At 39.1% G+C, this 17148-nt stretch overlaps 1 protein-coding gene across 3 annotated transcripts in view; it reads right to left on the bottom strand.

The window, feature by feature from the left end:
• Positions 1 to 17148, bottom strand: part of srp54 (signal recognition particle 54) — a 39292-nt gene that overhangs the window by 19359 nt on the left and 2785 nt on the right. For all 3 annotated transcript variants that reach the window (XM_072568935.1, XM_072568937.1, XM_072568936.1), the window contains exons 5-10: positions 15720 to 15804; positions 15532 to 15636; positions 13622 to 13688; positions 6334 to 6391; positions 4523 to 4673; positions 4281 to 4429 (exon numbers count right to left, since the gene is read on the bottom strand). In XM_072568935.1, the coding sequence (XP_072425036.1) occupies positions 4281 to 4429; positions 4523 to 4673; positions 6334 to 6391; positions 13622 to 13688; positions 15532 to 15636; positions 15720 to 15804 (615 nt within the window). The remainder of the gene's footprint in view (positions 1 to 4280; positions 4430 to 4522; positions 4674 to 6333; positions 6392 to 13621; positions 13689 to 15531; positions 15637 to 15719; positions 15805 to 17148) is intronic.

Consider the following 17148-nt stretch of genomic DNA (forward strand, 5'->3'; position numbering starts at 1 on the left):
AGACTTCAAATTCTGACAATAAAACAAATACTATTTACTTCTTAATTTATACTCAACTACAGAAAAGTTTTTCCTATTAAGTTTTAACAAGAACAAAACATAACATCATGGTTATGCTTAATTTTGTTTCTTTAGTGGACATTTTCATTCTCTTTAAAACAAGCCCAAAGCTCTATAGTTTTCAATGTCCTGAGTACAATTTCCTTTCCTAGTCAAGTAATTTCACGCTAGAGGTAACACTGGAGAATATCCCCTCTAACATAAAAAAAGGTGTTGAAATCCTCACAGACTAATCGTGAGCTCCCACAAAGGTTTTGCACAAGAAATAATAAAGACAACGTTTTCACTGTTTGAGATGCAGGCTTTTGTTTCTCTACTCCCCTTCCCAACCCGGAATCTTGCTGACTGACCTGTCTTAAGAGGGTCACTACGATCTTAAGAAACTTCCATTACAATATCTCAATGGCTTTCTTTTGATTTTCTTTTCCTAAAGCTCATCCCCATGCCAATATTAATCACATGGGACTTGCATCCAAGTAAAAAACCAAACTGGCAATCCTCTAGACCCCAAAATCATTTTGCATCGGAGACAAGACATGCTTAATACCTCCCTGAAAGACCCGGAGACTAACAGCCCATCAGCAGCCACAGTGATGCTCTTACCATTGTCTACAAGTGTGAAAACTTGCATTCCTTTCTGGTAAAAGAACCGAGCACCATCCCTCTTTAACAACCAAGTTACCCAAAATTACTGTCAGGCAGAATTCAGAATCACATGAACCCATCATTCCTTCCTTTTATGCTAACATAAAGAGACAATCCCAAAACAATCTTATTAACTTCACATTTACATAATTGTGGGGTAATAACACACGAGATTATGTCCTCCGGTTCTACATTCTCCCGCGAGGGAAACAACCTTTCTGCATCTCCACTGTCAAGTCCCCGAAGCATCTTGCAGGTCTCAATGTGATCTCCTCTCATTCTTTTCAAGTCTGAGGGAGTACAAGCCCAACCTACTTAATCTCTCCTCAAAGTTTTTCCGTCATACCTGGGTATCAACCTCACGAACTTTCTCTGGACTATGTGCGGTGGCAGCATATCTTTGCTTAGTTAAGGAGCCTGAAATATGATCTGACTAGTACCTTGCATATTTTACTAAGAGTTCTTCATTTTTGTACTCCATTCCTTTTGAAATCAAGGCCAACAGTCTATCTGCTTTCCTTATTACCCATTGAACCTGGATGTTAACATAATGCAATTGTGGGAAATGGTCTGCTGAGAATCTGAGGAGAAGCAAATGCTGAAGGCCAATCAGCAACGAATATTCTAATTTCTAACCTTACAGAGGAAAGAGCATTGATGAAGCAGCTCAAAATGGATGGGTCAGGGACACTATCCTGAGGAAGGGCTTTTGTGATGCAATGCGAGTGTTCCTATATCTAGGCCAGGAGGCTTAAGTTCAAATCCCACCTACTCTGGGGTTGCTGCATAACATATCTGAACAGGTTGATTAGAAAATATCTATGCTGAGGAAAACCTGCTGTGATATTGTGGAATTGAGGTGGTTGACTTCCAACAAGCACAATCATCACCTTTTGTGCTGGATCAGATTTGTCCTGATTCCCATAGAGTTGAATTATTCTGGGGCTTGCTGAGGTCACACGAGATGCATTTCAAGAGCAGTCACATTCACACTGGCTCTGAAACCCAGAACCGTTGTCCAAGTTTTAATTGTCATAGGAGTTGGACCTAATAGAGTTTATCAGTATAAAAAACAAAGTACTAAAATCAAGAATTATTCTGATCCATCACAGTGATCTGCTGACAAATGTCTTGTTATATTTTCTTCCCAGCATTAGGAGCTGTGCAATGAAATATTATGAATGTAATATTCATTTCAGTTGGTCTCTGACCATGGATATGAAGACATTATACAACTCAAATGTCCAGAAACAGGGTGCATATTACATGGTGAAACAAATGCATTTCTGACCTACAATTTAACACTAATAATTTCTCTTTAGATGTTAACATATGGAGTAACCTGACCTCAGTACAGTATGCAATGGGGAGTTGCGATTGTTGCATGATAAAACTCACTTTCAAACGGAGGATGAGAAACTTGGATTTGAAGCAAGCTTTTTTAAACTTAATTAAAGGCATTTACAAAAGTCTGAAAACAGAGTTGGCTAAAGTGGACTGGGAAAATAGCTTCAAAGGCCTAATACCCTATTGAGTGAAAGATTATGAGAAAGCACAATCCATATCGAACTAAATTAACAATGGTATCACATTGAAAGAAAGGGTATATAATATTGCCACTGTCACTACCTCTGGATTCAAGCCCCATGTGCCCCATAGCTGTATTGCAACATGTCTAATCAGGTTGATTCAAACACCTACAACGTTGCTTAGGTTTTGGGTCAAGCACAGGATATGTTAGAAATCAGTGAAGAATGAATTAAAAATACAAAGATAATTGAAGATTGAGTGTAACCCTACAAGGCAATTATAAAACAGACAATAACACTGTAGGTTTGTAAATTAAAGAGTAGCGAAAAGTAAGCAGTGGTCCCTTTGAAGATGAGGCTGAGATTAGAAGTGAGGATATAGAAGGAAATGGCAGATAATTGCCTTGAATGAATCATGACATAAGAATTAAAAATATTTCAATAATTAGAAATAAAATGAAAATAAGAAGAACTCAAAACAATAATCACAAATGCAATAATCCCTTAAACGCATCTGTGTATACACTTTCATTCACTGAATTAGCTTTATTGTCGAGGTTGCGAAAGAAAAAAGGGAAGGAAAAGTAAAACAAAGAAGGAAAGCAGATGTGAGCAGATCAACCTCAGGCAAGCTACTGCACACAACCTTGTTATTCCGGTGCCATGCTGAACAAAAAGGCTTTTTTAGTGATGGGGAAAGTGGATGTTTCAGATTTTGGGTGGGTGCCAAATAAGTGGATTGTTTTGTTCTGAATACTATCAAGCACCAAAAGAAGTGCACTCAGAGAGAGGTGGAGGGATTCCATCATGTGGCTTGTCCCTACATGGTAAACATACTTTGGCAAAAATCTGATGAGTTACTTGTTGCAAAATAACAAAGTTCTGATCTGCAGTTGTAACTACAATGTCAATTGACAGTTTTAATCAACCTGTTCAGCTGTGTTGTTGACTAGAGTGCTGGCCCAGATTGGACTTGAATTCAAGTCGTCTAACCCAGAGGTAGGGACATTACGCTTGCACCCAGAGAGTGCGCCCCATTTAAGTTTCTTGTTGACGTTGACATTGGAGAACTTAGTACTGATAATGTCAAGGAAGCCCACAAAATAGGTGAAGACAGGGTTAAGCTGCAACATACTCCAAATGGTTTGACTCACTCTTGCTTGAAAAGATCATTGCCTGATATTCGTGCAGTGAGTGTTGTTCAAATCTTGCTGTATATGTTGACAGGCTGCATCAGTATCCAAGTGACAGCACATGATGCTGAGCGTTGTGAAATGATCAGCAAATATTCCTCTTCTCAACCTTCTAATGGAGGAGAGGATGCTAATGAAACAGCTGAAGATTTGTGCCTTACACCCAACCAACCTGAAGAAATCATGCAACTTCCTTGGAGTGATATGACTGACTTCCAAAACACACAACGACCATTTTGGCAAGATTGATTTTTGTCAATACAAATTATCCATGCCTCCTTACTTTTGATTTTTGTCCATTTCCGGACAAGAAACAAAGATGTCAAAATAACTGATTTAAAATTAAAGCAAGGAAAATTACATAGCTCAATTATATTCAGAAAAGTGAAAGGTAAGGCTTGTATCAAAGAAAGCAAAGACCTGGAGAATTATCCTAAACAAGAGTCTGCTTGTCATAGTTAAATGAAAATAAAAGGAGACAAAAAAATTCAAATTAAACTAAGTTAAAAGAAAACAAGGCATGAGCGAGTAGAATAGCTAAAATATGACTATCATGTGAAAACCAGACAACATGATGCACAAACTCCATTCACTACAGAAAGTGATGTCCCTCCTTGATCAAACCCAGTTTCCTTGCCTTAAAAATTCCTTAATTACAATACCAAGTGTATTTAGTTTGGAGTTAAAAATAAACCAAATCCACTGCAAAACCAAGTTAAAAGATTCTAACATTGTATCCATTCCTTTCAATTTTGAACAGGATTTCTGTATCCTCATGTCTTAGCCATTTATAAAATTGCCTTCTTCAAAATTCGAAACACTTTCTCAATTGAAAGAAAACTGGACTACTTACGCACTGAGCGCGCCTCCTCCTTTGGCATGACCATCAAGTTTAGTTACAATGACTGATGCAATATCCACTTTATCTTTGAAAGCTTTGGCTTGTGCTTCACAGGCTTGACCAATTGATGCATCCATTACATAAACAATGTTGTCCGGTTGCTAAAATAGATTTCAAAAGTTAGATACTTATTTCCAACAGTAACAACTTCATATGGCACTAAGTATGCATTCATGATCAAATTTTTAACTTACTATGGCATTTGAAACTTGCAACATCTCTTCAAATAAAGAGTCTTCTTGTTTGTGTCGACCACTTGTATCAACAATTATTATCTCAAAGTTTTCTTTTTTAAATTTCTCTACACCTTCTGCAGCTATGATTACTGGATCCATTTCTGTATAACTGAATAAAGAAAAGAAACCTTGGTTCATTTCTGATTTGCTCTCTAATACTCCCTTTCCCTTGCCATGTACATTTTCATAATCCTTTTCTCTCTGAATGAACAAAAGCAAACTACAATCAGCACTAAGTCCACATCCTTCCCTGTAAGCATGAATCCCTTTCACATTCTAACACCCCATATATATCACATTTTCAACTTTCCACTTCAAGTTCAAAATAAAACAACTGAATTTGAAGTTATTGAAAATAAGCATTTAATTTATCAGGACCGAGTGATTGGCAGAGATTTTGAAGCTAATATGAGCTAGATGCTGTATTTCATTATGATTATAACCCAAGCACAGTAACTGAGAGACTTTAAAAAAAATACACCAACGAGCTCTAATTTCAGGAAACACTCTGAAAAAAGGTAAGAAATTGAAACAGAATTATGTTTTAGTCTCCATAGATGTTTGTCCAATCTGATCAGTATTACAAGCACGTGCTTTTTAATTTCAAAACAGAATTGGAGTTAATTTAGCTCGTCCGACAAGATAGCAATGAATTTGGAGAACAAACCATTTGTCTGATTACAGCACATTTCTGTTGGGAGAATTATTCCTGGAATGACTCAGGAGTGAATGGCTATAAATTGAAAGACTTGGGTGTCCTCATATGCCAGTGGATGGAATAACAAGCATGCATGTGAGGCAGACGGTCAAAAAAGGAAATGGGATGTTAGCCTTGACAACAAGAGGATTGGAGTACAGGGATGTCTTGCTGCAGTTATACAGGGCCTCAGTGAGACTACATCTGGAAAACCGTGTGTAGTTTTGATCTCCTTATCTGAGGAAGGACGATTCTACTGTTGAGGGAGTGCAGCAAAGCTTTACTAAACTAACTCCTTAGAAATCAAGACCGAAATATGAGAAAAGGTTGAATCAGTTAGGATTATGTTCACTTGAGCTCAGAAGAGTGAGGGATAACTCAAACTTAAACTTCTAACAGTACTCAACAGGGTAGATGCAGGAACAATGTTCCCGATGATGGGGGAGTCCACAACCGGGGCTCACAGTCTAAGGATATACAAGTAAAACATTTAACACTGAGATGAAAAGGAATTTCTTCACTCAGAATGGGTCATCCTATGGAATTCACTACTACAGAAAGCAGTGGAGGCCAAAAGTTATACAATTTCAATGAGTTGAATATAGCACTTGGGACTAAAGGGATCAAAAATTATGGAAAGCAGAAACAGGCTGCTGAGTTGGATGAACAGCCGCAACCACAATGAACAGTAGGAGCAGGTTCGAAGGCTCCTATTTTCTCTACAGTATTTCTAAAGAAGCTGAAATAGATCTTCTCAGAGAAAACTTCATTGGAATCAACTAATTCCATGCACTCTTTGGTATGCATTAAAATCTGATTGTTTCTCATCTCTGACAGTGTCGGAAACATCCACATCCCATGGGGGAACAAAGACAGAAAAAAATCTCAAACCTTCATCGAGTTCAGTACAGCTGAAATTTTTCATAATGTTGTAGCAGCTGTCCAAAATCAGAATTGAACAAATATTGCCATTTTGAAAATTCCCTAGGCTGCAATTAATAGCAATCATATGTGCACAAGTTTACTTACTATGCAAATAACATGTTAAAATATTTTTGATTATAAATTCTACCTTCCATAAAATGGAATTCTTGCTTTAGTTGCATTCTGTTTCAGCTGGTCAAATGCACCTGCAGGATAAAAATGTAAAAATGTGTCTTGATCCAAGCTCCACTATCCTTGAAACTCAACTCTACTATTTTCCTGGATCATAATGTTAAGTGGCATGTTGCAAAGCAGCAGTCAGATTCTAGATCATTTGAGGTGAGGATATTATTTGCATAAGTGGTCAGAAGAAAGTCCTCAAAAATTAAACACTATTTAGAAGTGCAATCAAAAAGTAACACTTCAGATTTACTGCAAAATCCAACCTTTAAAAGCAAACAATATTGTTGTCCAAACAAAAATAAAAGGATCATAATAATATAGTTATCTGCAGAGTTATATGACAGTGCCTAATCTAGAAACAAACACATTTAGATTACAAAATTGTTTTTTATTGGGGGGGGGGGGGGGGGTCAAGCTACTCAAAACCAGTGTCATTTTAAAATCATCATCATCATCATCATCCCATGAGGTAAACTGAAAGTGAACAGGAATGCCACTGCAATTTGTGTAAAGGCTCTTGTATCAAAGTAAGGAGTTGCCCATTTGAGGCAGAGAAAAAAGAATTATTGGCTCAGAGGATAGTGAATCTATGGACTTATTTGCCATCGGTCTATTGAGGCTGGGTCATGAATCATATTCAAAGCTGAGATAAACAGATTATTACAATCATTAAGGGAAACAAGCATTATCAGATTAGCCAGGATCTCACTGAATGATGGAATGATGTCTTAGGGTTTTAAAATGCTAATATCCGTACGGTGAATGAAATCCAAGAATAACTATTCAAAGAATTCCCATTTATCTACGCTTCTTCAGTTAAAACAATGCACCACAAAACCACGGGCAAAATACTTCAGTCAATTGAAAGCAGAAAGTTAGCTCTATGCAAGATTCACTCAATATATTAGTGCTTAATTTTAATTAAAGAGCATTAATCTGAACGTGACACAGGAAATAGTGAGCAGATATTCCCTTCTATCAAATCCTCAAACACAAGATGAGGATGAAGACAGATTAATTCCCCCAATCACCAAGTACAATGACTGAAAGAACCAAGGGATTACCCCAATTTAAGGTTTTCAACCAAATACAAGTCAGTATGAAGAAAGTTTTCTTTAAATAATCCGTAGGTTTCCAACCTTCAAAAGGTCTACTGCAGCAGCCTCGATGATTCTACAAGAAGGGTGCACCATTGATAATAATGAAATTAAGGATGGTATCAAAGTGTGAGAAAAGAATTCAATGTTGCTAAAATTAGGAGTAGGAGAAAAATTGGAAGGTTTAGAAACCAACAAATGATTAGTTTTAGAAATGAGAAATTGGTCTCTATTAGAAAACTGACAAGGAACATAAAAGCAACAGTAAAAGTTTCTTCTACGTTGGAAGAGACGAATGCAGGTAAGCACTGGTCCTGAGATTATGAAACTAGGGAATTAATAAAGACAGGGACTTTGAACAAGTATTTTGTAGCTGGCTGCAAGGTAAAAGATGGAAAAAAGGATTCCACAAATTACACAAAATCAACAGAAGATAAGAGAGATCAGTTTGGAACAACCAGAATCATGAAATATCATGGAAAAAAAATTAGCCTTAAGTGCTGGCAAGTGAGAATCATTAAGGCTACACAAGCTTCATTAACTCTACACTCATCCCATGTTCCAGCACTCCGTCCATAGCCTTGAATGTTATGACATTTCAAGTGGTCATCCAAGTGTTTTTTTAAACAAATTACCTGCCTCAATTACCCTCCCAGGCAGTGAACTACAGAACCCCACCACACTCTGGGTGAAAATTCTTTACTTAAATCCCCCCTAAACCTCCTCTTGTTGATCTTAAAATAATGGACCTTTATTATTAACCCTTCAACAAAGAGGAACAGCTGCCTTCTAACTACCTTGTCCATGTCACTCAATCTTATACACTTCTATTTGGTCTACCGCAACCTTAAAGATTGTCTATCTGGTCCACTGGCATAATTAAGAGGTGTTAGTCCTTTTGCCTTTTAAGTTAATCAATGCTTGTAAAAGTACTAAACCTGTATACTCGAAGTTAGTTTGAAATTATACATAACTTAATAAAAGAAGAAACGATATTAAACTTATTACCACAGCTGGGTAGTGAGATTTTGTTTACTACTCGCCAGCGTGCGTTTCATTCATTCATGCAGTTTCGATAATGTGTTTAGCGGGCCTGTTTAATATGCATTCAACAAGTACATACTAAACTGTTTGATGTTCTGCTACCTATTCAGGTCCTGAGACATGGTTGGTAAGGGCTGATTAATATTATAATCTTTCCATAGTTTTGGGTGGGTTGTGGAGACACTATGGCAGTGAGGGCATTGTTTCGGAATAGGTTAATAGTCTTTGATATTTATTCAGAGGTAGCTTTTGATGTAAATAGGTCTGATAAGGGTTGAAGATGTTAAGAAGCAAAATGGGTTTGGAAAGAATGTTTTTAATTTAGTCCATCTTGCAACAGTAAAATATAGTCGAACAGTGTGGTGCTGGAAAAGCACAGCTGGTCAAGCAGCACTCAAGGAGCAGGAGAGTCAACGTTTCGGACGTAAACCCTTCATCAGGAATAAGGCTTGTGGGCCAAGGGGGCTGAGAATTCATGGGAGGGAGGTGAGGCTGGGGATGGTGGGGGGAGGCGGTGATGAGGTGGGAAGGAGGCTAGGAATGCAATAAGTCGTTGAAGGTGGGGGTAAAGGTGCCACATCAGAGAGGAGGATGATCAGATAGTTGGGAAGGAAGGTAGACAGGTAGGACCGTTCAGGAAGGCGGGGACTGGGGTAAATGGGGGAAATCTACAGTGATCCTGTGTGGTTGGAGGGTCCCAAGATGGAAAATAAATTGTTATTCCTCCAGGCGTCGGATGGTCAGCGTTGGTGACGGAGGCAGCCCGGGACCTGCATTTCCACTCCACCAAAGACCTGGAGGTTCTGGACTGTCTCCATCACCAAATCCTAAGTACCGGATCCCAAGGAAGAACACCTCATCTGCCGTCTTGGGACCCTCCAACCACACAGGATCAATGTGGATTCCACCAGTTTCTTCATTGCCTGCCCTCCCCCACCCCCCCACCCCGACTTGTCTCAGGCACAATTTCCCAACTCAGCACCACCCTCTTGAACAGTCCTACCGGTCATCTTCCTTCCCACCTATCTGCTCCACCCTCCTCACCAACCTATCACTGTCACCGCCATCTCTTCTACCTATCGCTTTCCCAGCTACCTTCCCCCCAGCCCCACCGCCTCCCATTTATCTCTCAGCCCCCTTGGCCCACAAGCCTGATTCTTGACGAAGGGCTTATGCCTGAAATGTTGAATCTCCTGCTCCTTGGATGCTGCCTGACTGTCTGTGCTTTTCCAGCACCACACTCGGACTCTGATCTCCAGCATCTGCAGTCCTCACTTTCTCCCAACAGTAAAGTATACTACAAACCATGGTTTTATGAATGAATGAATGAAAATGCGTTATAGTAAACAACAGGTGAGTAAAGGGTTATGAATGAATGAATGGGAATGCAGTATTAGTAAACACAATGAGCTGGTGAATGAGTTAGTAAAGTTACCCATAACACAATAACTCTCATACCCCAAGATCCATTTGTTCCTGAGCTTCCTAGTGTCCTGCCATTCATCGACTACTGTCTTGTTTTGTTACTTTTTGCATCACCTCACACTTATCAGAGTTAAATTTCTTTAAATTGGTGTATGAAAGAAAACTGGCAAGAAATATAAAAACAGTAGTAAGAGTTCTATGTTGGAAGAGAGGATCCAAACTAAGCATTGCTCCTTTAGAACATGAGATGAAGGAATTAATAAAGACAGGTACTTTGACAAAGTATTTTGTACCTGTCTTAACAGCAGAAGAAAAACATCTGTTCACCTGACCAATCTGTCTATATCCCCCTGCAACACAAGACCTCCTTTCTCACAGCCACCACTTGGCCAATCTTCATGCCATTCACAAGCTTATCATCCACCCCATGCCACTGATATATAAAGGGACCCAACACCGACCCATGTAGTACTCCACTGGGCACAGTCACCTCCACGCTGTCTCCTTTCAATTGGCTACAAAACCAATTTTGGATCCAATTTGTCAAAACTCCCTGGATCCTGTGTTATCAATTTCCCATGTAGGACTTAGTCCAAGGCATTGAAATTCACAAGGTACATCAACTGCATGACCCTCATCACACACTTGGTCACCCCTTCAAAAAATTCAACCAGATTTGTTAGGGTCAACCAAATGTGTTTGGATCGAATGGACTAGAAACTGAGGATCGTAAAAATAGCTCTTGCAGACAGTGAATGCAATTGTCATAACACACTACAACAGCCACATTTGGATAAAATCCCAGATTTAAACAAAACACACATTATTTACCATTTTTAAAAAAGGAGGACCAATACAAGTAACTATAGGCCAGTTAGCCTAAGATCTGGCATCAGAAAAATGTTGAATCCATGATTTTGGATAAAAAAGATAGTAACAAGATATTTAGGAATCATAATACAAAGTCAACAGGATTTTGTGACACAGAAATCAAGTTTGACAAATTTATTCATTCAACAGGAATAGCAGGAGAGGATTGAAGAAGAAGCATGTAGAAAGTTTTTGGGTTTCCAAAAGGCATTTGATACAAGTGCCACATAAAAGGTGACTCCAAGAAAAAGGAAGTTGTGGTGCTCGGGGCAGAATTTAGATGAATGCCAATTTAGGAAAGAGTTTGATAAATAGGTAAATTCCAAATGGTGAATGCTAAGTGGAGAACCACAGAGATCAGTGCTGGAACTCAGTTATTCACAATCTTTAGTAATGACCTGAATGAAGGAAATGTATTGTAATCAGAGCTGCAGAGAATATAAGGGTAAGTTGGAAACTAAGTTGTAAGGATGATATTAAACATATGCAAGGGAACATAGTCAAAAGGTGTGGCGCTGGGAAGGCACAAAAGGTCAAGGAGCATCTGAGGAGCAGAAGAGTTGACGTTTTGGGCGTAAGTCTTTCATCAGAAACGTGGGGGGCTGAGAAATAAATAGGAGGGTGGGGATGTGGGGTGGCGTGGGGGAGGGTAAGCTGGGAAAGTGATAGGTAGATGAAGGTGGGAGGTGATGGTTGTAGGGCAGGGTGGAATGGATAGGTGGGAAGAAAGATGGAGATTGAGAGGTAAGACAGTTCAAGAGATTGGATCTGGGATGAGGGTGGTGGTGAGGGGAAATGAGCAAACCAGTGAGACAGTGTGGTTGGAGGGTCCCAAGGCAGAAGATGAAGGGTTCTTCCTCCTGACGTCAGGTGGCTTGGATTTGGCAGGGGAGACGGCCCAGGACTTGCACTTCCTTGGTGGAGTGGGAGGGGGAATTGAAGTGTTCAGCCACATGGAGGTGAGGTTGTAATAGGGGATGTGCCCGTGACATTCCCTGAAACACTCCACAAGTTGGCATCCAGTCTCCCCAATGTTGAGAAGACTAGATCGAGAGCAATGGACAGAGTAGATGAGGTGTTTGGATATACAGGAAAATCTCTGCCAGATGTGAAATGTTCCTTTGGGGGGTCTTGGACAGAGGTAAGGGGAGAAGTGTGGGTGCAAGTTTTCCATCTCTTGCGGCGGCACAGGAAAGTACTGGGAGTGGAGGATGAGTTGGTGGCGGGGGGGGGTGTGGAGCAAATGGTCTCTGTGGAATGCAGACAGGGGTAGTAAGGGAAATCTCTCTCCCTGATGGGGTCTAATTGTAGGCGCGGAATCGGCAGAGGATAATGTGCTGTATCTGGAGATTGGTAGGGTCGAAAGGGCTTCTATCCTTGCTGCAGTTGAAAGGGTGGGGTTCAAGGGCAGAGGTGCCGGAAATTGAGGAGATGCGCTGGAGGACATTGAGGACATTGTTGAGGAAATGAGGGGAGGGGGTTGGGGGGAGGTAGTCCAGATAGCTGTGGGAGTCATTGGGTTTTACCTGTGTTGTGTCGGTCGCGGGAAATGGGGACGGAGAAGTCCAGGAAGGGGAGGGAGGTGTCCGAAATGGTCCAGATGAAATTGAGGTCAGGGTGGAAGGTGTTTGTGAAGTTCATGAACTGTTCAACATCCTCATGGGATCAGGAGGTGATGCTGATACAGACATCAATGTAGCGGAGGGAGTGGTGGGGGATGGTGCCAGAGTAACTGCAGAAGATGGACTGTTCCACGTATGCGATGAAGAGGCAGACACAGCTGGAACCCTTGCAGGTGCCTATGGCTATTCCTTTGATCTGAATGAAGTGGGTAGATTCAAAGGAGAAGAAATATAGTTAAACAAGTGTGCACAATTCACCAGATCAAGTAGAATTTTAAAAAATGAACAGAGAAACAGATTTAAATGGAAAGAGATATGAACCTTAAAAGTTAGCAAGTAGGTGCAGCAATGAATTAAGGTAGCAAAAGGAATTTAGGCTTTCATTGAAGGAGGGGACAGAGTATAAAAGCAAAGATAATGCATCGGAAAGACATTGCAATGGAAGGAGTTCAGAGAAGATTTGCCACGATGATTCTTTGGGTGAAAGGACTGTGAAAGGTTGCACAAGTTGAACATTTGCTCATTGGTCCACTGAAAAATAATCAATTCTGAGGAAGCTTAGCAGAATAAATATGGAGATGATGTTCCCCCTCAGACAATCTGAGAATAGTGGGCAGTTTAAAATTATGGGGTCATCATTAAGACAGAATTAAGAATGAATTTATTCTGAGGGTTCAGAATTCTCTTCCACAGACTGAAGCAGATTCGAGGTTATTGAATATATTGAAGGCTCAAACAGATTTTCATCTGTAAGAGAATTGAGGATCACAGGATCAGGCAGGAAAGTGGAGTCAAAGCCACAATCAGATCAGAAATGATATTATTTCATGGTGGAGCAGAGTGAGCCAATTGGTCTACTCTTACATCTACTTCTTATGATCACCCATTTGAAAACTCAATATTAAGGCTAGAAAAAGGGCATCTTCAAATATGGCTGAATATGCTACAAATAAAGAATGTAACATTACTTCAAAATAAACCTTGGCAAAACCCAGCAAATTTAATGGCCAATATTCCATGATACAGTTTTGTCTGACTCAATCATTTTAGGAACTTATTAAATCAGTAAACTAAGAAAATCCTATTTGCTGATAATGTTCAAGATAAAAATAAACGCATAACTTAAAACAGATAAAATTAAATTTTAATTATTTACATTAAATAAAGTACTTGTAAAGAATAATAATTTACCCACCTGCTCTAAATGTGTCTGCACATATCAAGCAAGTCTTCCAGCCTTTCCGTTGGAAGTAGTACGCTAGCTATATTAAAAAAGATTGGTCTTGTGACAGGTATTGAAACAAATAGTAAACAAAACTACAATATAATCAAAGGCAGTCTCCCATATTAAAAAAATTTCAGTTCTGAAGTTAATTTTCTGCTAAAACTTACTTTGAAACAAGTATGATTATGCGAACAGCTCAATTTAAAACCTCGACAAATAAAATTTTCACACAGCTTCAAATTACAGTTTACTAAAGTTTGACCATATGGGATTCAGGGTGAGCTTGTCAGTTGGATACAAAATTGGCTTAACAGCAGGAGATAGTGTGATGGTGGAGGGCTGTTTTCAGACTGAAGGCCTGTGACCAGCGGTGTTCCACAGCAATGAGTGCTGGATTCACTTTTGTTTGCCATTTATAAAATGATTTAGATGAGAACATAGAAGGCATGGTTACTAAGTTTGTGGATGACACCACAATTGGTGATATAGTGGACAGGGAAGAAGTCTATCCAAGATTACAAAGAGACCTTCATCAATTGGGTTGATGGACTGAAGAGTAGCAGATGGAGTTTAATTTGCATTTTAGTAAAACAACTAAGGGCAAGATTTATACAATTAGAAGTTGATCTTTTGGCAGCATTATAGGACAGATGTCTAGGGGATTGGGCACATAATTCATTGAAGTTTGCATCACATGTTGACAGAGTGGTGAAGAAGGCGTGTCGCACTCTTGCCTTTGACCTTTGAGCACAGCAGTTGGGATGTTATGTTGAAGTTATACCGGACATTGGTGAGGCCTTTCTGGAATACTGTGCCCAGTTTTGGTTGGACTATTCTGGGCAAAATATTAAGCTAGAGGGAGTTCCGAAGAGCTTTACCAAGATGCTGCCAGGAATGGAGGGTTTCCATCATAAGGAGAGGCTGGGTCGGCTAGGACTACTTTCACTGGTGCGTAGGAGGATGAGCGGTGATCTTGTAAAGGTTTATAAAATCACGAAGGGGGGGTGGCGATAGATAAATTGAATCTTTATCCTGGGGAGGGGAATTTCAAGATGAGGGTAAATATTTTTAACAGGACAGGAGAAAAATTTAAAGGAGGAAATGGTGGGCAACTTCATTTTTTGAAACAGAGTGGTTTGTGTGTAGAATGAACTTCCAGAGGAAGTGGTGCTTGCAGGTACAGTTGCAGCATTTAAAAGGTATCTATATAAGAACTTGAATAAGAAATGTTTGGAGGGCTATGGGCCAAATGCATGCGGGTGGAACTAGTTTAGTTTGAGTTTATGGTTGACATGAAGTTTGCACTGAAGGGTCTGTTTCCGTGCTGTATGAGTTTATGACAATAATGTGTATTGTAAAAAAAAATTTCAGATTAGAATTCTGAAAATTATAGGGATGAGATTTTGGGAATTAATTTAACACAAAAATTAATGAAACAATTTTTTTGGTAAATTATTGACAAAAATCCAAAACTCCTCAATAAAAAGGGTGTATTTAAACTTAATTAACTTCACTGAGAAAATGTACACAAATTGAGGGGATCACATTTGCTCTTTCAACTCTTTACATACAGTAAAATAACGAGTAACTTTTGATTAGTGTCTGACTCTTAGGTACAAATACCTCTGATCAGGCACCCTTAAGTGTTATTATTTCCCAACGCTACTTCTAGTTTAAAACTTCAACCAACATTGGCTTGCATTAATCTGTTTAGCGGTCAAGTACTGAAATGAACTATACCCAATTTTCCCATTACAACAGAAGTACTGTTTCTATCTGCTACCCCCCAATTGACAATCCAACATTGGGATTAGATTTAAACCAAAGAAAACAAATGTTTGACTTCAGAAAAAAATACCAAAAGGAACAAAAAATAATACCTTTGTACATGTTGTAGTTTTACCACTACCTTGAAGGCCAACAAACATGATGACATTTTGTTTTCCTTTTGTGGGGGTCCATGCTTTAACTCCTGGATCTACAAGCTAAATAATACATAAATGGCAATAGATTGAATTCAAAAGAAGAAAAATATGTAAAGTTGCAGCGTTCTTGATGGTTCAGATACCTTGACAAGTTCCTTAAATACAGCATGTTGGATCATTCGTCTTTTGTTGAGGCCAGAAGCCATTTCTTCCAAGTCTATAGCTGCTCTAAAACAAAGTTTAGGAAAACAAAATAATAAACTTCAAAACAATTGACAGGTAGCCCATTCAATTAATTATCTATGCAAAAAATCATGAGCAGAATGGTTTATGCAAGAAACAAAATTTAAATTTGACATTTGTTTAAAATCTCTCAAACAGCAAGTCATAGAACAAATAGCTGATTTGGCTCTTGTTTTTATTTTAAGGAATAATATCCTCAGAGAAGCACAACAAAGTGTTAAATTTAAAATTTCATTAAAAATCCATTACCCTGTCTTATTACAAATATGATTAAATCAAACTACTAAGATTTTTGTTCACATGTGACAGACAGCAAACTTTCACTTGTTGTCACTTGCCTTTATTGGTCAGTGCAGAGTATAGGAGTTGTGATGTCATATCGTGGTCGTACCGGACATTGGTTAAGCCACTTTTAGAATGCTGCTTTCAATTCTGGGCTGGGTGTTGTGAAACTTGAAAGGATTCAGACAAGATTTACAACGTGGTTGGAGGGTTTGAGCTATAGGGAGAGGCTGAATAGGCTGGGACTATTTTTCCTGGTGAGCAGAGGCTGAGGGGTGACCTTATAGGGGTTTAGAAAATTATGAGGGGCATGGATAGGGTGAATAGCCATAGTCTTTTCTCCAGATTAGGGAAGTCCAAAGCTAAAGGGCTCAGTTTATGGTGACAGAGAAAAGATTTAAAAGGCATCTTTGTCACACAGAGGATGGTGCATGTATGGAATGAACTGCCAGAGGAAGTGGTGGAAGCTGGTGCAATTCCAACATTTAAAATGGCAATTGTACAGTCATATGAATACAAAGGGTTTAAAAAGGATATGGGCAAAATGCTTGCAAATGGGACTAAATTAATTTGGAATATCTAGTTAGCAAGAACAAGTTGGACCGAAGGGTCTATTTCCATGCTGTCCAGCTCTATGATTCTATTTCTGCTTACCATCTATACATATGAGAAATGTAATGTGTTTAGCTAGTATTAGACACTACCAAGAGACTACACTAACACTGGTGCCAAAAACAATTGAGATATTTTTAGGAATTCCAGTTAGTCAACATGTTCAGTTAGTGCAGTCACAAAATACAAATCCCCAAAAACACAAGACTAGATGTAAATTGGAAAATGCATGGTGTAATTTTTTTAAATTCATTCACATGATATGGGCAAATGGCAGTTAAGAGTTAATCACATTTCTGTGGTCTGGAATCCCAAGTAGGCAAGATCACTGAGGATGGCAGATATGCTTTCCTCAAAGACATTGGTGAGCCAGATGGGTTCTTCTGACAATCAACAATCAAGGCAATTTTGTTTTAAGATTCTTTTCAAAAACTG

This window comes from Chiloscyllium punctatum, chromosome 4 (assembly GCF_047496795.1).
Source record: "Chiloscyllium punctatum isolate Juve2018m chromosome 4, sChiPun1.3, whole genome shotgun sequence".
Lineage (NCBI taxonomy): Eukaryota > Metazoa > Chordata > Chondrichthyes > Orectolobiformes > Hemiscylliidae > Chiloscyllium > Chiloscyllium punctatum.